Source organism: Ixodes scapularis, unplaced genomic scaffold (genome assembly GCF_016920785.2).
Source record: "Ixodes scapularis isolate PalLabHiFi unplaced genomic scaffold, ASM1692078v2 PGA_scaffold3__209_contigs__length_174095766, whole genome shotgun sequence".
Classification (NCBI taxonomy): Eukaryota; Metazoa; Arthropoda; class Arachnida; order Ixodida; family Ixodidae; genus Ixodes; species Ixodes scapularis.
The window spans coordinates 115,135,789-115,157,614 of NW_024609868.1; the positions used below are offsets into that span (position 1 = coordinate 115,135,789).

Consider the following 21,826-nt stretch of genomic DNA (forward strand, 5'->3'; position numbering starts at 1 on the left):
GTATAAAGCTTTTAGCTGCGTCATCCTCCAATATGCGTGCGTTGAGCTCGTATACGTAGCGCAGATCAAAGCTGTCGGCATGTAATGTGGGCTTATCGTTCGCCCTTTACCGATTTACCACAAGATAGGGTAGAACCGTGGGCTCTCACTCTGCTGGCCCGGCCTGGCTGTTGCCTGCTTGCTATGGCGAGACGGCGGACGTTGAACGCATTGCGCACATCAAGACTCGGCAAGGGTGATCTCGAACGGGCCATCGTACTTGTCAGCGACTCCGACCGCACCTGCTACGCCAGTCCGATCAGCAGCGCCATGCACCCGCTGACGCCCACAATGACGATCAACATGTCGGACGAAATGTGAGAGGGGAGTTCCGTATTATTCCTCCGACCTGGAGGAATAATACGGAACCGCTGGTTCCGTATTATTCCTCCAGGTCGGGTACGCATCAAGGCAAACCGACCACAATGTCTCAGTATATAGATGGGAGCTGTATGCGTATACAAATTCTATATAGCTATACGGGATCCTGAATGCAGATACAGATCCTATACAGCTATACCCAATCCTGTTCTTGTGAATGTGGGTCCCGTATACGTGTACAGGTTCCTGTATTCAATAGGCTCGTATAAAATTTATACAAGACCCACGAGATATTTATGCGGGGTTTTTAAGAGGGAGCTAACATACCTCTGTAAAAAAAAAATGCCAAATGTGAAGGCAGCTAGCTACCTTGACTTCTCCCAAAGTTTGCAAATTAAAAAAAAAAATATATATATATATATATATATATTGTTTATTTATTTTGTAAGACACGCGGATTTATTCGATCGTTATTTTCTCACCCTACTAAAATATAATTTAGCTCCTGTACTAACGTAAGTGGGTTCATACCGACAACAGTTTAGCCCTACCGGTCGCACGTTTGCCAATCGGGTCACCTATCTGAGTCATAACGGTCACCCGTTTGAGCATACCGGACGCCCATCTAGGCGAACGGGTCACTCGTTTGGGCGAATGGGTTACTTGTTTGGTCAAACGGGTCAATCCTTTGCGCACACGGGTCACTCGTCTGAGCAGGCGGGTCGCCCCTTTGTTGAAATGGGTGGCCATTTTGTACAAGCAGATGACCGGTGACCGTAAAACAGCAAAGATTTAACAAAACGGCTCCCCCGTTGAGCGGTGAACCCGTTTGATACTGAAGTAGAGAGAGGCGGCACACGGGCATTGCTGTTTCATCCGCATGCAGTCTCGAGAAAGCTGTTTTGAATGTCAGTGCACATGGCACCAGTGTAGGCATGAGCGACGACGTAGCTATCGCCACGCGAGAGCCGACTGCGCCAGGATTTAGCCGAGCGTGGTCGCTCTGCTGAAATGTGAGTGCGGCGCTCTCTAGCACTGTTAGCTTGCTGAAGAGACAAGACGCTGCTTTGTCTCCGAAAATATTTTGCGCTTGGAGCGCCCGCGAAGCCGTTCAAACGCTCGGCTTACCTTACACTGCGTCTTTCATCAACGGTTCAACTCCAAAAGCTAGCCTTCGTGCAGCTGTCCGGTTTACTTGGTATTGCCAGCAGATTGGACGCTATGCGTATTCAAGGAGAATCGTGTCTCTGGTTATGGTCACGTGGCTATAGAGTCCAAGCCGGTGGTAAGAGAGCGAACGGCACCTGCCCGAAGGCCGCTGCTTGGTAGGCCACTCACATGGCATCCACTGCACTATTAATTTTGGGACGAACTCACAAAAAGATATATGTGCCAAATCATATCGCTGTTTCATTTTCGGGATGCTCCTTGAAGTTAAGGTTCTTGTGAGCGCACTCCCTTCCGACCTTGAAGGAGAGCCTTCTTTGCAGGCTGGGGAGGAGGAGGCAGGCGGAATGCTGGAGGGAGGGGGATGTTTCCTCCTCTCCTTTCCAGCAATTCATCTGCTTCCTCCTCCCCAGCCTTGCTTTCCCTCGCCTTCAACTCTTAGCTGCGTCTTATGGGGAATCCGTGCAACAACGGCTACCAGGTTAAACTATGAATAGCCAAATTTTGCCACTTTGTACTGCGTTTGGCGTCGACATTTGTTGGGTGGCTATGTGGCTTTTTTGAGGCTATTTCAAATCCTAACGCGGCAATGTTTTCTTTTTCTTAATTTAGAGTAGTTTTACAAAGTCACTTCAGCATGAACAAGAGCAGCAGTCCAACCTTTGCGGATTCCCCCTTTCAAGATGTAAGATCCGTGGGTGTGACGCAAGATCCTATTAGCTCAAATGAGCTACCGTGACCTAGATTCAGCTCCGAAGACATCGTTTTTGTATTCATTGTGGTTTATCTTATGCTCCGAAGTCCTTTCGCCTTTCTACTGGCGTCTCATTTCTTAGAGTTTCTTATCATCTTTCTACGGGAGGCACCTTTTTCAAGGAGAAATAACACTAAAGGCAACTCAAGACATCTAGCACTTTTATGTTGTCAGATTACTCGAGCTATACTGAATATAGCAAAGGAGGCATTTCCGCGAAACATGGAAGTTTCTTAAAGCACAATGAGCCATAACATTGGACACCAGATTTAGAACAATGAATAATCCGAACAAGGCCAACTTCGAAGCGCGGGAGGAGTCATGTTTTCCTTGCTGTCCGGGCTTTCCACCGCGCTCTTGACTCTGCCCATGTCGAATTCCGCCGTGGAGAGAGTATTCAGTCATTTGTACCTCATAAAGTCAGACCTAAGAAACAGGATGTACCTTCAAATTCTTTAAAACATCTTCTATGCAAACTACGCTTGCCTTGGGAATAACAAGTGCTGTAAGGACGTCAGCCCTGCTAACTACTTTTTTGCCTGTAGGAACAAGGAAATCATGTAGGAGGGGAGTCAACTGAGCACGAGGGAGTGTTTCATAACTACATGACCGTAAAAACGGGTGTGAAAAATCTTCGACTTATTAATATTTAAAATAAAACGTTTTCAATACATTTCCAGATGCCATAGATCTTTGCAGGCTGCACATAACACGTAGAGATGCCGACGCTGTGCTTCGCCTTGAGCTTTTATATTCGAGCTCCTAATGTTGTGGGCTAAGTGGATATCTTAATTATGGCTACATTTGGGCTAGATCGTCCGGCATTTGACAGTTTGAGCTAGAAACTACCTGGAAACTCTGTGTGTATTTCACTGGCAACGTGACAACGTATTCGAAGTGTACCAAAACTATCAGCAATCGAAAAGTCCTGCGCGTATGTCGGCAACAAGCGATTTCTTGAAACAAGTCAGAGGTTCTTGTGGTGGTTCGGTTCGGCAAATGACAGCTTGTGGAACATCGTGCTGAATCGTTCCCGAGCCTTTTCTTCTTGTTTCTATGTATTTGTGGTTGTTCCGCAGTGCCCATGTCGATATATATTTCGGATTACATCTTTGAAGTACGCTTTACTTTACCTGAAGTGCACGGCAACCTTATTTTTGGCAATGAATGAAAGTTCTTTTACGGAAAGTCTTCCGGATTATCTAAATAATTAGGCAGCCCCTATTCTCACGGCCGCGGGAGAATAATTTCCCCGTATTTCTTCCGGCAGTTGTCTCCCATTAGCTGGCTGAAATCATTAGACAGCTGCCGGTAGAATGCAGCTTGTAACTTTCTCATTCTCCCTGAATTTTATGGAGACACATTTCATAGAAAACTTCGCGAATACAGGTTTTATCGAAACGTTTCTTTGACACTAACATATCACAAACACTCGTTACGCGAAGTGCACGTTGGAGGAACATTTTGTCGCGTGCGTATCCCCGGCCGGCCGACCCGTCCACGCAGTTCCGCGGCGACACTCTGCGACGGCTCATTACAAAAATGTTAACTCACCTGGTCCGCCCTACATGCCATTTGCGGCAAGAGTCTGGGGTGACTTGTTACCAAAAAAGAGAACGCTAATCATAGCTGTCTATAAAACAATCTGTCAATGAAACAGTGTCAATTAAACTGTCTGTCAATATAACCTCGTTCGATGAACTGATTTTCACCCCCAGTGAGAGGAATCTGCCACTAGAAGTTTGAGGAAATTATTTTGCCAGCTCCCAGGGGAATATACAATATCGCTTAGAATTACCCCGATTCTTGTTTTGCAATCATCGAAGCTGTATGAAAGCTTAGTAAAACTTCTTCACATTTCACAGATCGCTCGCACGTTTCTACTTGTCGACGAAATGAGCTGGATGTAATAACTTCTATGAGATTTGAGAATAATATTTTAGGTTTGTTATCCCACCTATTTGCAGACACCTGCGCGAGGACATTTTCTTTGCGGGTTTTGCCCACGCTTTTGTAGATTAATCAAATTTGATACGTCTTAAATTGGTTTGATATATTCAACCTTCCGCACGGTACTCATTTAGGCTAACAATAACCTGCCCGAGTATTCAAAGGGCCCGTTCAAATCCGTGGGCACGTGCCATGTCGAACGGGCGCCCATATCAAGCGGGTACCGCATTTAACGGGAAACGCTTTAAACGGGTACCCGTATCCCGTAATCACGCTTGATCCGAACGGGTCGATTGGTTTTTAACCCGTTTCAATTTCAAATGACCTTTGTCAATAGGATAGTGCTCCTCTTAATACTAAAATATTAAAACGCCAAGCGACCAAAAGTATATCCAGCACAAATTAGTACAGTAAGAAGTGTTCAGTACACGTGTTATAAAAATATTCCTTCTTGCCAACAAAAACTCGACTGTCATGATGAACAATTTATTGTATATTTCGTGCATTAAGAATAGAAAAAAATTAACGAATATTTCAGTTCAATAACGTTATTACAAAAGCAACGGCAAGGACACAAATGAAAAAAGTGCACATTATCACGTTATTGGGAAGTTTGCTTCTTGCATCTTCGTAAAAAAAAAAGAAGAAAAAGGATGTCATTCCCAAGGCGCCCACAATCCGTGGTTGTATTTCGGCAGACCTCTAGGATCCATCGGTTTGTTGGCTGGGGGAATCATGGTTGCTTCGTAGGCTGCTAACTTCTTCCTTAGCTCATCAACTTCCTGCAAAAACACATATGCGTAAGGGTTTGTACACTCCTCGAAACGACAACAGAGGACCTCATATAAATTTTGGCTTCCTTTAGCAGGAGGACCTGCTAAAGGGAACCGGGATTTGAAATTTCATTTTATACGTGATTTCATACGTGATCTGAAATATAGGGGGTTAGTCAAGTCGGCGGACGTGTAGCGACAGCTCCTCCTACAAAAAGTCTGGGTTCAATGCCCAGTCTCGCCCGTTTGGATTTGCATGAGCTCCGTACCGGCATGCAATCGTGTATCACTACTCCGTGGTGTGCACCTAAAAGACACCAGGCTAACAGATGTACTCCAGTTGGTAGTTTTCTTTATCTATAGCTGAGACACAAGACGCCGAATGAGGTTGACTAACTCCCAGCTGTACAAACATACATACAGTAATATTATTATTCTAAACAACTGGTGTGGCGGGAACGTATTACAAGTAGAGACGTCAGTGGTAGCGCATTACTTTAGTTTCTTTCTTCTTTACAAAACTAGCGTGCTGGTTCAAATCTGAAACGCTCACTCTGTAAAGTAATTTCGTTACTATTTATGTTGTTGTCCATAAACTACTTAAGTCATTGCTCACCACGTTTGAGTATAATTAATCACGTTTTGTGTTTTGTTTAAAGAGACAAGGCCCCATCGGGACCCCGCTATATCCATCATATTTCACAAATTAAGCATACAATTATAGTAAGCATTTTGTGCAAAAGTTTAATTCCTGTCGAAGTCTGTAGCTGCGGTTTAGCGCTGCCGAACCCAGAAAATCTTAAATGAAACCAAACTGATGTTCGTTAGGGATTGAAAGTAACGGTAATTTGTAACGGGCACAACATCGATAGAAAGCGCACATTTGGGAATAGCCATAAGCGGTATAAACTTCTTTTCAATGTAAAATTCTAAAAACACCGATGCCGTGTGAGCGAAAATTCTGTCGCAAAATGCCCAGAGTGCCCCCGAAAAAAAAAAAAAAAAAACACAAAATACTATACAGAGTTAGCTTCACTGAAAAAAAAAAATGAAAGCCGTTCACAACTCCTTGTAACGCCGAATTAGAGCGCAGCTCTTGAGGAGGAGGAGGGAAGGCTACTGAGGGGAAGGTATACCCAAGTATACCCCTCCTCCCCCCTCCTCACCTTCTCATACTGCCTGCTACCCTTCCCTACAAGCGGCGAAGGCGTCGCCGTCGTCGTCGGCGTAATCGTGAGGTCACGTGACCCTCGTGACCTCACGGGGGTCACGTGACCTCACGGTTACGTTGACGGCGACGGCGACCTCAACGCCGCTCAAGCCGGAAACGGGCGCCTAAGAGCTCCGCTCTGAAACAAGCTACGCATTGCCTAACGCTCAATTTCCGCACAAATGTGGCACTAATGGTCCGGACCATATTTCAGCTTCAATCCTTACTGTTTTCTGGATGATTATGCTACTTTCAAAATTTACCAATGCGCCGAGAAACTGAAGAAGAGAAGGAGACAGCAGCGCATGGGGGGATCTCAGAACGCCGAGTTCTTTGTTGGTATGATTAATGTGCGAACCTAAAGCTAGCTGCCTTTATCTCCACTGCACGCGTCAAAGGCGTCAGAACGCCGGCGTCCGACGTTTGGCTCTCGCATTCGAGCACGTTCGATGAGTGCAGTGACGACGAAAGTCATTAGCGTCAGGTCTGTCAACAAATCAGTCCAACCAGAGCTCGGCATTTTGAGATCCCCGTGCGCTCTCATCTCCTTCCCTCCCTCAGTCTACAAAAGCATAGGAAACATGACGGCCGTCGAAGCCCAGGAATGCATGGAATGGCCTCAACGACCGGATACGGACCGCATTTTGCTATTGAAACTTTTAAAAACCACGTAAAACTTGTGATAAGATAACGGCTGCTTATAACAAATTGGCCTCCGGTCCTGGCCGGAAGGGCTACAATTTGGCGAAAACTGCGTGTGGGGAGGCCCAGTTTATTTTTTTGGTCAAAAACTCCGGAAACGTCTTTCGGGGATGCTCTCTACGTTAGCCCGTGGTGAATATATTAAATGTAATTCAGTAAAAATTATACGTAAGATATCAGTGCATGAAGATGCGCGTCCGCCTAGGAAAAGCTCAATACTTGCTGATCACAGTCACAACTCTCGGATGAAGTCAGCGCGGTTAGCAGTGTATCGTAATGTTTCAATATGTTTCGCTACTTATTATATTCAGTGGCGTAGCCAAGGGGGGGGAGGGGGGAGGGGTCGACTAAGAAGCCTGAGACCGCTTCCAACCCGTACCAATCGGGTCTCCTGCCTCCCTTTTCACCATTTTGACATACTAAAAAAAGCGAGCATCTTTCGCATTGCTTCCGTACTTCACATCTGGGATTTCGCGTGCGGTATCGGGCCCTGCATATCCGCGGATTACCCGCGGATTTCGGAAGTAAACGGGCGGTTGCGGATAAAAATTAGACAAATTTTGACGGATTGCTGATCGGATACGGATGTCAAGGGCTGTTTAATGCGGATATTCGCGGATCCTGATCTAAATTCCTGCCCAGTGGCATTCAGTTCGCCGACGGACGTTCCATATACAGATCGTTTCGTCGACTTGCGACATTTGATCGAAAAGCTTCCCGTGTTTGTTCCACCCAAAAACCTAAGACGTTTCGTCGCACACAACCCTGCTATTTTTGTAACAAACTTTTTGCGTCTCGCCTGGATTACAGGGGGGAGGAGGGCACGGTTTGGTTAAGCACGTCTTAGTGAATCGCACGCTAGCTTTTAGCGGCTTAGTGAAGAAATGCGTTGTCGACAAAACATCTCAGGCGCATGTGCCCACAAAACGCACAGCGTCAACAGACCGTGTGTCCACGAAATTTATGTTCATGAAAATTTTTTCACAAAACGTTTTTTCACCAAAACGCGTTTCGAAGAAACGATAGGGATCCTAAGAAAGATCTGATTCTCACTGAAGATCGCTTCAGTCAGTGCGTTGCCTTTCTTCAAAAATGTTATCTATAGAAAAAGTAAAGGATGCAGGGCATTAATCGTCCCGAGAAAGCTAGTTAATTGGCAAGAAAGAGCGAAAAGTTTCTCCGGGCAAGGAAAACCTCAAACGTAGAAGTCACAACACAGTAGAAGAAACCTCCCCCCTTCCGCAAAGTAGTGTGGTCATGATTCCAAAAACAAAAGTGCCTCGACAGCGAGCGCGACCCTGTGGCGCCACGGTTCGTAAAGCTTCAGAATCAACAGCGCACGTACATAGGCAGCCCATAAACTGCCTGTGTGTTTCTTTTTTGTATGCTTAGGGTCCTAGTCAAAAAGTCTGATAGTTAATATTCGTGCAACTACGACGCCAGGGCGTCGTAGCCGAACGAATATGAATCTCTCTTACTTTTTAATTGTTTGACGGAACCAAAATATCCTAATTTAGGAACGCCTTTTTAAATTTTATGTTTCAAAAGTACGCGTCTGCATAAAATATATGTTACAAAGTATAAAAAAAATATCCTTTTTGTGCGCTTCTTATGGGCAGAGTGTCGCAGACTCCTAGGACAGTCACATAACTGAGATCATTTTTCCTTCGACGCCCAGTGCCTCGGGAAGGCTGATCGCTTTTAATATGAATACAATGAAACTGATAATAATAAAATGATATTCCCTTTGTATGGAGATCAGAAGATTTCTTTGTGCAAAGATAAGCAAACAACCTAAAAAGTGCTATTAGTATTTTTGTTTTTCATTCACGCTTGATGTTATGATATACAATGAATGCCTGGCCAGAGTCGGATGTGGTTCCATATTTTCCGGATGCGGTTCGGATACGGATGCAAAGTTTGCGGATGCCGATCGGACGCGGATAATCAAACTATTATTCGCGCAGGGCTACAGTATCGCCGACGTGTGGCGATTGAGTGCTCTTTCGCAGTCAACTTCCGACTCGTTTGAGCAGCTCGGGCGGCTCGGGCCAACAGTACCTATTAGTAGCTATACCAGCCTTAAGTTGACAGTGCGGTGGAAGCTTTGTGCTCATTGAACCAGTCGTCGTATATCCATTTTTTGCATCAAGGGATCACACGGCAGAGCTAAGGAGAGGCGCCCAGAGCGCACTCTTTTTACTCCTCTTTCGCGCGACGCGGGCCTCTTAGCGCTCTCCGTTTTTACCATTTCTGAAGTCCTCACGCAACCCCCCCTACCTCCCACCACAGCTCTAGCATCTCAGTATCCCCCCTCCCATTTCCCCAGCCCCTCATCGCCGGGACACATTCAGCTTTGCTCTAAAGAAATGCGTTGTGCCATAGAAACCAGATTGCCTAAAAGTAACAACATGCTCGGTCGATGAGAGGATCTACGAGACGGTCATCTGTTTGTTTTACTTCTTCACATTACAAAGATCAGAGCTTTGTCAACGTGCAGGTGGTGCCAGCCGTTCGAACTTGTTGCCAATCCGTAACCATGCCGCGCTTGTAGTGGTTGCACGGTTGAACCCTTTCCAGCTTTTTAACCGAGCCGGTCTGACTGCGGTACAAGTTAAAGGTTTGCTTAAAAGTTATTCAGTATAACAGAAAAATATTACGTTTTGAACTTAAATAACATTTCTATAGACAAATTATAGAAATACCTTAAACGATTCTAGGAGCAAGAAAGTTTTGAAATGATATCTTTTCGAAATTCTACACAGACACCAATTCCTCAGCAACGTATTTGGGGTATGTGCCCTTCCGCGCTAGCGCACCGACAGCAATATTTAAAGTTACATTGGCAAATTATCTGTGTTTGCGTTCCATATAAAATTATATTGTAATGTGTTATTCAGTTTTCATCTCGTTTAACGTGATGATACTGGAGTCCGAAGTAAAACTTAGTTTTCAACAATTTGACGGGGCTACGAGCCTTCCTTGGCGAGTTCATAAACTGTAAAAAATATACCATTGAAAAGTTACAACCCCCCCCCCCCCCCCCTTCCTCCCGGGAGCATGGTAAATCGCGCACTCCAAGCAGAAACGGATGCAGCAAAGGATAATTTATTGAAGTAATTGTCTGGAATAACGCCAGGACTGTAAAATGGTCTGAGCCTCTATGCGTTTTGGTTGCCAATGATTACTTGTTGGAGCAGTATACTATAGATGTCCTGAGGCCAGTATTGATGTCCTACAGAGTTTATTCGAGTTTCTTCTAACTAAAACCAAGCAATCTTCACGTATAGTAATGGCCGATGATTTTAATATGCCAGATACAGATTGGAATTGCGTGATGCCCACTTGGGTATCCAATCAGTCTAGGCTTTCTGTTGTTATTTCCTTTGGTAATAATTTAAGTCAAGAGGTCAAGAGTGCCACACGTGAGTCAAATGGTAGGGAATCCTTGCTTGACCTCGTGCTTTCATCTGAAGTTGTTACAATAAGTATTCTTGACGTATCACTCAGGGACGGCATATCTGACCATGCAGTAGTTGTATGGGACCTATCTGCACCGCAGCATGCGCACAATAAAATCGAAGCAAAATTTTATTGTGATTTCAACAGGGTGAATGATAACGATATTATAGACTTCTTGGAGGTAGCTCTAGACAGATTTCTTGTGTTTTACAATGCGAACCCGGACTCAGTAGATAAGCTTTGGCTCTTTTTTAAGCAAGTCATCCTTACATGAATTGATAAGTTTATTCCAGAGCGACCGGCAAAAAGGAACAGGCACCATCCATGGGTGACGCGCAACGTTTTATATTTAAAACGCAAGATAAAACGAGTAGATAGGTTCCAACCAAATTCAAAATTTGTGCTTCCTTTTCTTCGCCAAGAGCTACGCACCCTTGTGCGCACATCTGAATATCAGTGCTTTAGTATCACGATGCACAACTTTCTGATAGAAAATGCAAGAAAGTTCTAGGCTTATATAACAAAAAAGAAAGTGTGATGATGATTAAGGAGCTTATTCACAGCGGGCAGACGTTTTCCGATGAAGCGAGCATCGCAAGTGAGCTTAATTATTTTTTCTCTTCTGTCTCCACCTTTGATAACTGTATATTACCTTCATTTAATCATGAAGGTTGTGGAATCAGTGACTTGGTGCTTTCTACAAGCGGTACTTTTAACAGTCTTTTGCAATAAGACACTGGAAAGTCGAGTGGCCCAAATGGAATTCCTTATTAAAAAACGACGTGAATAGCACACGAACAAAGAGAAAAGAACACACAGTGTGACGCGCTGTCCGTGTGCTATTCGCGCTGTTTTTTAGTATTGATTATTACCAACTAGCCCAACTTTCCATTCTAATAAATAAGAATTCCTAACGCTTTCTTACGAGGGTAGGCTGAATGGTGTTTCACGTTTCTTTACGGCATTAACTCTCGCAGTTTAAAAACTTGTGACGTGCCTCAAGTTTGGAATGTAGTCAAGGTTGTCCATATATATAAAAGTTTACAAAAAAAAAAGTGTTTGCAATAACATACCAGTGTCATTGTTGAGTACATGTAGTAACGTTCTTGAATCGTTACTGGTATGAAACTTTCTTAGTAAATTATCAATAAGGGTTCCGAAGAGGCTTTTTGACAATGACACAGCTGCTTTATTCGGTCTACGATTTTGGTTGAGTGATTGATAACAATGGTCAAGTCGACACTGTCTTCTTAAAATTTTCAAAGGTATTCAACAGGGTTTCGCATCGCAAATTACTGCATCAATTGAAGCAAGTGTTCGGCAACGATCCCCTTCTGAGGTTGATAGAGTCGTACCTTACGAATCGTAAACCGTTTGTGTGTGTGGGCAATGCTGAATCAAAAAAGTTAATGTTTCTTTCTGGAGTGCCCCAGGGCTCAATACTCGGACCGTGACTTTTTTTTTTTTTTTTATCAATGAACTGCGAGTTGATAATCCCTCGATGCAGTACCGATTTTTTGCTGATGACTGTGTGTTGTTTTCAAATATATCTTGTGTATCTAACCAAGAATGCTTAGGAGGGAGTGTTAAAACGATTTCTTTGTGGAATCAAAAATGGCGAATGAAACTGAACGTCAAGAAATACTATGTGAAAATGTACGTTGCGCTAAAGAAAGTGCCTATCTTTTTTATTTTCGAATTATTCAAATGCCTTAGAAGTAGGTAATGAATACAAGTATCTGGGCTTTACTATCACTTCAAACTTAAGTTGGGATAGTCATACTGGGCAGATTATTACAAAATCTTCAAGTAAACTGTGGTCGTTAAGCAGGAAATTGTGTCACTGCACTCCTCCGACAAAGCTGACAGCCTATAAATTGCTGATTCGTCCTTTGCTGGAATATGCTGACACTGTGTGGGACCCGCACTCGCCATCGCTGATTGGCCAATTGGAAGGCCTTAAATAAAATCTCCTAGGTTTATTTACAGCCGACACGGCAAAGATTCACACGTGTCGCCGTTGTACACCGCCTCCAGAGTGTCTATACTACCATGTCGAAGGAAAGTAAATCTCTTGAAATTTTTTCATAATATAACTTATAATAAAGCTGGTTTAAATTTTGATGATTATTCGCAGTATAACGCGAGTCGTGATGCAAGGCAGAAGCACCAGATTTGCTGCTTGAGTTCCGCTGCAGAAAATATGTTTTTAAATACTCCTTTTTTCCTCGTTCTGTTTGCGAGTGGAATGAGTTGCCCCCAAGTGTGACGGCGATGGCTTCTACCGCTTTATTTGCGAGTGCAGTTGATGCATTTTTTTGTCACCAATTACTAAGCTACTTGTTAATTGTTGTGTTCATTCGACTCATTGACGGTTTCTGATGTTGTCTTATCATGCCTTGGCCCTCAAAAGTTGGCCAGCAGTATTCTCAAATAAATAAATGAATATGTGAAACAAATATACATGCACTCAATTTAAAATATATGTGAAATAAAAAAATAGGTACTATCAATACAAATGATAGAAATTAATTGAATATAACGTCTTGAAAAGCTAGCACTACTTTGGACAAGACTTAACTTAATTTACAGATGCTATATACAGTCGTTACATCAAATGACGTATTTGACACGAGGTCGCAGGTTCGATTCACCTGGGTAAAACCAAAATGGACAGTGTGTACAGCATTTCACCGTACGGTAAAAATCCCTGGTGGTCTAAGCTAATCCATGGAGGTCCTATTCGGCCAAGCCTTTGTTCGGCGTGTGAAAACCCCTAAGCTTGATTTTTGAAGATTGAACAACAGTTCACCCACACTAAGCTGCAGGCTCCTACGCTCACGACAGAGAACGCCAAGGACGTCTTCCGCATGGACCTCAATCTTGCGATGCACATTCAGGAGAGCCAGTTCTAGCAATCGGTGGTTTCAAGTCGAAGACCTCAAATACGTCTTCAAGTGACGCACAGAAGAGAACGAGCGCTCCGCTTCTGTTGTAGTTTTAAGAGACGGTGAACGTTTGGAAACAGAGCCTCCGGAAAAGTGCGACGGCCTGTGGCGCACATGTGGCGGGCGTTTTGTTTTTCGTCCTCCTGCACTTGGCCGCCCATACAAGCAGTTCTCCTTGCAGTTCCGAAATCGAAACAAGGCTCAAGCACACGGCTGAAACCTGCTCAGCGTCAGGAGGACAGATAAAGGAAGAGGTTTTTTCTGGTAGAGGAGAAGAAAGAAATTCCAAAGTGCTCTGCTGCTTTTTCAACCGTTCGTCTAACTGGGTGATCACGTCATTCGCGAAGGGAAGGAAAAGTGAAAGTCTAAAATAGTCCTCCGCGTCGGTAGCCGGACTGTTCTGGCGGTCGCGCTGCCGGCTCGTGATTCGCAGCATTCGAATCTCCACATTTGCTGCCTCGGCCATGCTTACGGTGGCTTGGACTACCGCGGAAACGCAGGATTGACGTAGCTCTTGCACAGCGGCCTCGACGTTATCGACATGACTGAGGGCGCCGGTTACGTCGAGCGAGGTTGTTTGGAGCTGCCTGGAGAGCAGCAACGTCAACGAAAGCACCTCCGCGGTGATGTTATTGCTGACAGTAAACATTGGCGTCACAATACATGCCAGTAATTGATGGGCATTTGCAGACGCCTCGCCACCACCAGCTTCATGCTGCAGAATCTCAAGTGACAACACAACAGCTTCGTAGAGCTCGACAAATGTTTGAACGGCCTCGTGGCGTTAAACTCAACGAGTTTCACACAGCGCTAAAAGTCGCCGCTTCGTCGTTTCAGAGTGCAGCTCCTTCATATTTTCCTTGAGCATTGCTGACCTACGAGCAGATCTTCTAAAAACACAGACTTCCTGCACCACACTCAACGCGTTACGCATCTCGACGACACTGCACGAACACCAAAACGCCACGTTGAGCGGGTGATTTGCGCAATGCATATAGAGGGCTCCGCGGGGTGCTCCCGTTGGATCACAGTGGACCCCGTTAGGCGGCCGGACATTTTGGCCACACCATCATATCCTCGGCCGCACAAATAGGTGGCGCCGAAACCTTTGTCCCTAAGAAACGCCATAAGGGTCGAAGACAGTTTTTGTCCAGGCAGATTTGTCACCTCTACGAATGCCAGGAAGTCTTCTTGTAGCTTGTCGTCCAGCAGGTACCGCACGCAGACAGACATCTGCTTGGTTCCAGAAAAGCGTACCCCATCGTCAATTTTACAAGATTTACAAAAGACTTATGCTTTCTTTCAATGTTTACACTGAAATGCATATAATGACTCTAGTAGCTACCGAGCATTCTGTACAGCAAGCCCCTGCCACCCAGCTGGTAGAATTGCGTCATCTTATAGTTATTTCGAGAAAACGATCGGCGCGCCGTCGACGAAGACAACGAAAAAGGTCGTGCACCGAGGAGCTAACGTAGCCTTCGGTGCGCTGACCGTAAAGTAAAAACAAAACCCGCTGCATGCGGTTTTCACTCTCTGCCGCCTCCTTCTGCAACCACGTGAGGAAAAAATGTGTTGTCTTCCACCGGGGTAGCGACGAACAGCTTCACCGTGACGGGGGCGACGAAGGCGCCGCGAGGATAGGAGCTGCGGGCGTCTCGCAAATCTCGTGTTCGAAACGCGTTGGGCGCGCAAGCACGACGCGGCCCACGCGTTTCGACCGGGCAAGCACGACGACTGCCGGGGCTGTGCTGTGACCAGCGCGTCAAAACGCTTCCGACAGCGTCGCCCCTTCGGACCTCAGAAGACTCATTGGGAGGAGATTGCGGACCATTGCATGGGTGCCGGTGAATATTGGACTTCGTGAACTTGCTTTCGTAGCGAGTCTCAAAGGCGTTTTGTTAACTCTCTTTCTCTCTCGTTTGTATTCACGTTGTAGGTTCTTAATTTATTCCCTTGTGTTGTCGATTTTCGTAACATGGCCAGAAGTTTAGTTACTTTGCCCTGCATTTGACTTTGCCTTGCATTCGGGGCTCTTTCTGGTTCTCTACGCCGGTGGAAGCTGAGCATTGAATGCCCACCGACTCGTCACTGGTAACCGGCAAAGGATACGTTCCTCGACGGAATATGGCGGTTGTGACAGTGTCCACTGTTGGGTGTCGGACCGTACGCCTAGAGGGAAGACATGCCGTTTCATCACTTTTGGACGTAGTTTACAGCGAAGCAAGCAAAAGGCCCGGGAATATTTGAAAGCTTTTTTTTTTGTATTTTTCGTCGTCGCCCTTACCTACTACGTACACTCCTGCACTGACCTTTGGTTACTTTTTCACTTAAAAATTATAAGTGCTATATCTTGCGTGACTCGTGCTGCACGAAACTTTCCTGATGGCTTTCGCTAGAGCAATTTCAATCGGTAGTTCTACATTGTTTAAGAGATGCGTGCCGGAGAGCTTTTTAGTTGGAAATGGAGTACAAACAATGTTATTAAGATTTCTTAACCGAAATGTCTGTTGTTTTGTCCGCAAGCAGAGAGAAGCACTTCGCACTTTTTACTCGACTTACGATAGTCTGCTGAACCAGCATGCTGCTCGCCAGCGAGGTTTAGTTTTGTATTTGTGGGCTCAGGTACGCCGTGTTTCCATGGTGCTGTCTCCAGGTGATCTCTGAGGCGGTCGTCCCCGCTGCGAAGTTTCAAGCACACCAATGAAAGAAAGTTGCCGTAATTTTCGAGAGGGTTCTCCAGAGCGAGCGGTCCGGCGTCACGGTGTCCTCTGATCGCTATGCCTTGCCTCCCGCAAAATAATACTTCTTTAATTGGCATTAGCTTCTTCCGGTTAGTCTGCCTCTGCACGCCGTGCAGCGAAATTCAACCTTTTTTTTTACTGACTCTCCTTGCACGGCTTGTATTAATTTGTCGGCGTCGAGATCGGCCGTCTTGTTGTGTTTGGACTAGCTGTGTGCTTTGAAGGTCTCTAGTGCACTCGTTCAACGCACGAAGGAAGTCAGCACCAAGCCGCCGAGTTTCTCGTGGCTCCCTTTTCCCGAACATTCCTGCCCAAAGAGGACACAAACCTTGGCACCTCGAGTATACCAACGAGGGGTACTCTTCTGTCCATTGAGTCTGGAATTTCGGCTTGAGTTTTCCCAGTGTAGGGAAACAATACTTCCTGCCAGGCTTCCAGGGGTTCATGAGCAATCAGCGCCTTTTCTCGTCGTCCTTGATCTTCTGACGTTTTGGACCGGTCAGGACGCACAGTCCAATATCATTATTGGAAACATTGCGTGCCTCGCCCACGACGTCATCGCAAAAGGTGGATTTAGGACACGCTGCTTTGTGGTTCATTATTTCTGCTGTGGACGTAGGAGCATCGAGAGTAGCAGAACCACTTTCTCATCTAAAAAAATGGTCCAGCATTACCTATGGCCGCTTCGCTGAAGCCATCCTTGAAGAACCTTGCGTCAGCACACAGTGGTTTAGAATCTCTACCGAAGCTGCGATGAGCGGTGCGTCCGTTGGATCTGGAAAGCCTGGAGCCCCCTCCAGATGCCTCTCCAGCGGCTCCGGACAGGAAAGGAGGAGCGGCGGCGGGAGAAACAAAGCCATACCCGGGAATCCGGAGATACCAAGACAAAGTCTGATTGGCCGAAGCATTGGCGCGAAAGTTAGCACGCCGAAGAGCAGCGTACCTTTCCGCGCAGTAACGGACGCACGGGCGCGGGATCTGCTCCGGCGGAGCTTCCCCCATTGTCCGCGCACATGCACTCACAGACACGCGCCTCTAGGTTGCTTGCCGACGGCGATCGGAGTTCCTTTCGCTGTACACCACCTAGCGGAATCAATTCTTTTTCATGTGGTTCGTGGATATTGCAGTGTATATAGTCTAATAAGAAGGGTGATGATTGACAAGTACATCCACGAGTAATAAAGAAAATGAGGACTGGAGGGGAGGGTGATATTTTTTTGCGCGACGCAAAAAGAGAGCCGAAAGGAAAAGAGCTGTCGAAAAATTGGGCCAGGAGCGGTAATTCAACCCGCAAGCTCTCTCAGTCCGGTGCAATGCCTTAACGGCTAAGGCACAGTATGGACCGACAAAGGTTGTTAATTCCTGGCGCATTTTTTCGCAAACTGTTCCCCTTTTGCCCTTAATAAAAAAAAATTGAAAAAGTCACCCTCTCCACCTTTCATATTATATTGCGGGACTCGCAAGCCGTGGCTTCACTCTACGGTCAAGACCTGAAAAGCGGTCCCCGCTTGCAACGTCGTCAAATTAATCTACGTTAGTAGAAGGAATCGTCTTTCAAAGCATATCCAGGGTGTCGCAGCTATCTCAAAGTAAGCTAAAGAAAACGGAATGCTCTTGGCGAATGAAACTAACTGTTCGCTTTGAGCACTCGTCTTGACACGGAGACAAAAAGACAGTGTCGGGGGGTCAGTATCTTGGAGCGGGAGGAGGAAGCTGTAAACCCCCCCCCCCCCCCCGCCCCCCGAAATAGGATCCTGGCTACGCCACTGATTATATGAGTCCTAAGCAGATAAATGTGCAGCCGACGGGTACTGAAGATCACGCTCGGAACAAATCATTTCGTGACGAGGATTCAACATTGTTCATAGACAGGCGCCGAAAAACACAAGGACAAGAACAGACGTAAAAACTGGCGCTTACAGTGTTTACGTCCTTTCCTGTTCTTGTGTTTTTCGGTGCCTGTCTATGATCATGTACCAACTTGCCCAAATTGCCACATTAATGAAGGAATTAACAACAGCATCTCCCTTGGCGCTTACAATTCGCTTAAGTTTAGTATGTTATGGCTTTGTACGTTCTACAGGAAGACACCCTGTTCAATCCCTGTGTTTAAAGCGAAAGGTTTAAAGTTTTAAGCAGAAGTATGTCTGGCGTATTCCCAAATGCTCTTTTATGGAAAAAAACACAGAGCATTCCAGGCCGGATGGTCTGCTTAGCAGATCACGCCTTGCCCTACGTTTTTCTCTAACTCTTCCTTTCCAGACACTTCAATTAGCTTAGCCTGCGTGTATGACATAATGTATTTTTCCTGATTAAAATATCTATATAACAAATTGTGCCACTTCTTTTTGCATTATTTATCTAATATAACTTAGATTACGCTCATAACAGGCTCGCATATATAAACATTTAAAATAAAATCGGAACAAAACCTTATTTTTTAAAGATATGGCAGAGAAACGCATCAAACAAATGAGTAAGAAATCAGCTGCGTTGTATACTGCATAAGGCGTAAGTCCACGGCAGTCAATTCGCCGTCTACTTTTTTTTATATTCCTTATGACTTATCTTACCGTCGCATTGACAGCTGCCAAATTTTCAAGCTCACAGGGATCCCGTTGAATGTCGAAGTAGTAGGGGGAACTGTTGGCGACGAAATTGCTTCCCGGGTTGTACTGAGAGCAGTTCACCACTACCTCTTGACGCCAATTAGGCCTAATTGACAGTTTCTCAACCTTGTAGAAGTCCCTGAGCACTGTTCCGGTGCGAGACTTCAGCATCATTTCGTCCAGGCCTTCAACGGGTCGTGTGCCTCCTGGAACTTCGCTGCGATGATATCTTAATTCGTCAGGGAAGGTGGAGGTGAGAAACACCTTACGATTTCCCACGATTAACGCCGAGGAATTAGCGGCCGAGTCAATGTTGAGAAGGATCTCATGGCGCGGAGAAGGCAGGTCCTCACAAAGCGCTTCCCACATGTCTATTCCGTCAATGACACCTAGCCTTGACACATCTCCTCCTGAAAGGATGAAAATATCAAAGATATTAGAGGTTCCTTAAAGAACGCTAGCGTGAGGATAACTTTAAAGACGTTTATTTATTTTTATTTATTTATTTCAATACCCTCAGGGCCCAGAGGGCATTACAGAGGGGGTGGACAAGAACAACAACAATGCAAAAACATAAAAAAGCAAAGCAAAGGCCAACAATGCACTTCTGCTAGAGAGAAGAAAAGATCAGCCTAATATGTATTAGCAAAAATGATTAACTAATGCAGCTCTAAATAAATCAACTGATGATATGTTTACAAAAGATGCGGGAAGGTGGTTCCAATCGGAGGACGTTCGAGGAATGAAGGAGTCAATGTATGCCGAGGTTTTGCAAAGAGGTATGCCGACTTTGAAGCGATGATCGATGCGGGGAGAAATGAAAGATGGGCTCAGAAGTAGTTTGTCCTTCAGCGAGGCGTTAGAATGATACATTTTGAAAAACAGACATAGGCATGATATTTTTCGTCGTAGTGAAAGAAGAGGCAGAGATAGAGTTGATTTCATAGATGATACGCTAGCAGTGCGGTGATAATTGCAGAAAATGAAACGCACCGCACGATTTTGCATGGCTTCAATATTATTCATGAGCGTCGTTTGGCCGGGATCCCAGATTGCTGCAGCATACTCGAGCTTTGAGCGAACTAGAGTTTTGTATAAAATTAGTTTGAGGGACATAGGGACTGAAGAGAAGTTTCTTTTGAGATACCCAAGCATAGAGTTAGCATTAGCGATAATGTGATCAGTATGAGCTTTCCATGACATGTTAGAAGTAATATGTACGCCAAGATATTTATAAGAAGACACAAACTGCAGAGGAGTGTTACAAATTGAGTATGACGATGGGGTCTTGATACCACGAGAGACACTCATAGCTTTACATTTATTAGTATTAAGAGACATCTGCCAAAGGTTACAGCAGTCGGATACCACGCATAGGTCATCTTGGAGAATTGTGGTATCAGAATCGTTAGTAATTTCACAGTAGATTACACAGTCGTCGGCGAATAAACAAATGGATGATGATACACACATGGGTAGGTCATTTATATAAATAAGAAACAAAAGGGGCCCTAAAACAGACCCTTGGGGAACACCAGATATAACGGGACTGAGAGAGGACTTAGCTTCATTGGTAGTAACAAATTGAGAACGATCAGTTAAAAAACATTTAATCCATGACAAAACATTCGGGTCTATCTTAAGTTTACTAAGTTTATAAAATAGGAGTTTGTGAGAAACTTTATCGAACGCTTTGCAAAAGTCGAGGAAGACGCAGTCAACCCGGGATCCACGGTCAAGAATGGAAAGGAGGTCATTAGTGAAAGTTAAAAGTTGAGTTTCACAGGACAGTGATTTGCGGAAGCCATGTTGTGAAGGCGAAAAAAAAAGAATTCGAATCTAAGAAATTCACCAGATGAGAGTAAATGATGTGCTCTAAAAGTTTACAGGGCGTGCTGGTTAAGGAAATGGGTCGATAGTTAAGAGGACTATGTTTGTCACCTGTCTTGTGAAGCGGAACCACCTTCCCTATTTTCCAGTCACTTGGCAAGACACCAAGGCTAAGGGATTGTTCAAAAATTTTAACAAGATAAACGGAGATGTAAATTTTATTATGCTTTATAAATTTAGGGGTAATATTGTCAATGCCACAAGAAGAAGATATTTTCAAATTGTCGATAAGTTTAACAATTCCGTCATAATCAAGTATAAGAGGATCCATGGGGAAAAAATCATAATCTGGATACATAGGAAAACATGACCCAACGTCACTGGAGAATGCCTTAACAAACATATCATTTAAAACAAAGGCACACTGCTCTCTCGGAATGTCGATGCCACCAACCCCAGTGAGCGTAATATCAGTCCTCTTTGGTCCGTTTACGACACTCCGAAATTGTTTAATACTATTGGATAGCATAGAAGGTAGAGTTACATTAAAAAAGATTCTCTTGTCTTCATTGATGGCTGCCTTATAAGCATTTGCGGCTGTTTTATAAGCTACCCAATGCTTATCACAACCAGACGATTTCGCAGTCCGGAAAAGGCGTTTTTTCTTGTTAGAAAGACGTTTAAGTTTGACGTTAAACCAAGGTGACGATACGTTAGAAACAATGAACCTGCATGGAATGAAAGAGGTAATTAAAGAGTTTATCTTGTCCTTAAACAAATTCCAGTTAACTTCAACGGAACGTTCAGAAACGTCAAGTAGGTACTCATCAAGGAAGCCCGCTAACTCATTATTTATCGCTTCAAAATTTGCCTTACTGTAGTCTAGGAATTGTTTTCTGGCTTTATTGGAAGTACACGGTGAAGTAAACAAATTGAACTGCAAAATTGAATAATCACTAATACCTGGTAAATAGGTTATCGAGGAAGCGAGATTGGAGTCAGTGGTAAGTATAAGATCTAACACATTGGCAGTTGTACCGGAAATCCGTGTAGGTTCGGTAACAACTTGTGAAAAAGAAAAATCTGAACACAAATTAAGGAAATCATGGTAATGGGGAGAGCTGCAAGAAGTAGCAGGATATTCTCCCGACCAATCAATAAGGGGTAGGTTAAAATCACCAAGTAAAAACACAGGCGCCAGTGGAAACCTAGAACAAATGGCATTCAAAGCATCGTGCAAGTCGGGAATAAAATTTACAGAGGCATTGGGGGGCCGGTAGCAGGCGCACAGAATAATATTTTTATAAACACATTGCA

The 21,826-nt window shown here is 44.7% G+C and overlaps 1 protein-coding gene across 1 annotated transcript in view; it reads right to left on the bottom strand.

Moving 5' to 3' along the window:
* Window positions 1-4,887: 4,887 nt before the first annotated feature.
* The window catches only part of LOC115324168 (arylsulfatase B-like), a 99,645-nt gene continuing 82,706 nt past the window's right edge, over window positions 4,888-21,826 (bottom strand). Inside the window, exons 7-8 of the mRNA XM_040217186.1 lie at window positions 18,644-19,089; window positions 4,888-5,013 (exon numbers count right to left, since the gene is read on the bottom strand). Of these exons, the coding sequence (XP_040073120.1) occupies window positions 4,888-5,013; window positions 18,644-19,089 (572 nt within the window). The remainder of the gene's footprint in view (window positions 5,014-18,643; window positions 19,090-21,826) is intronic.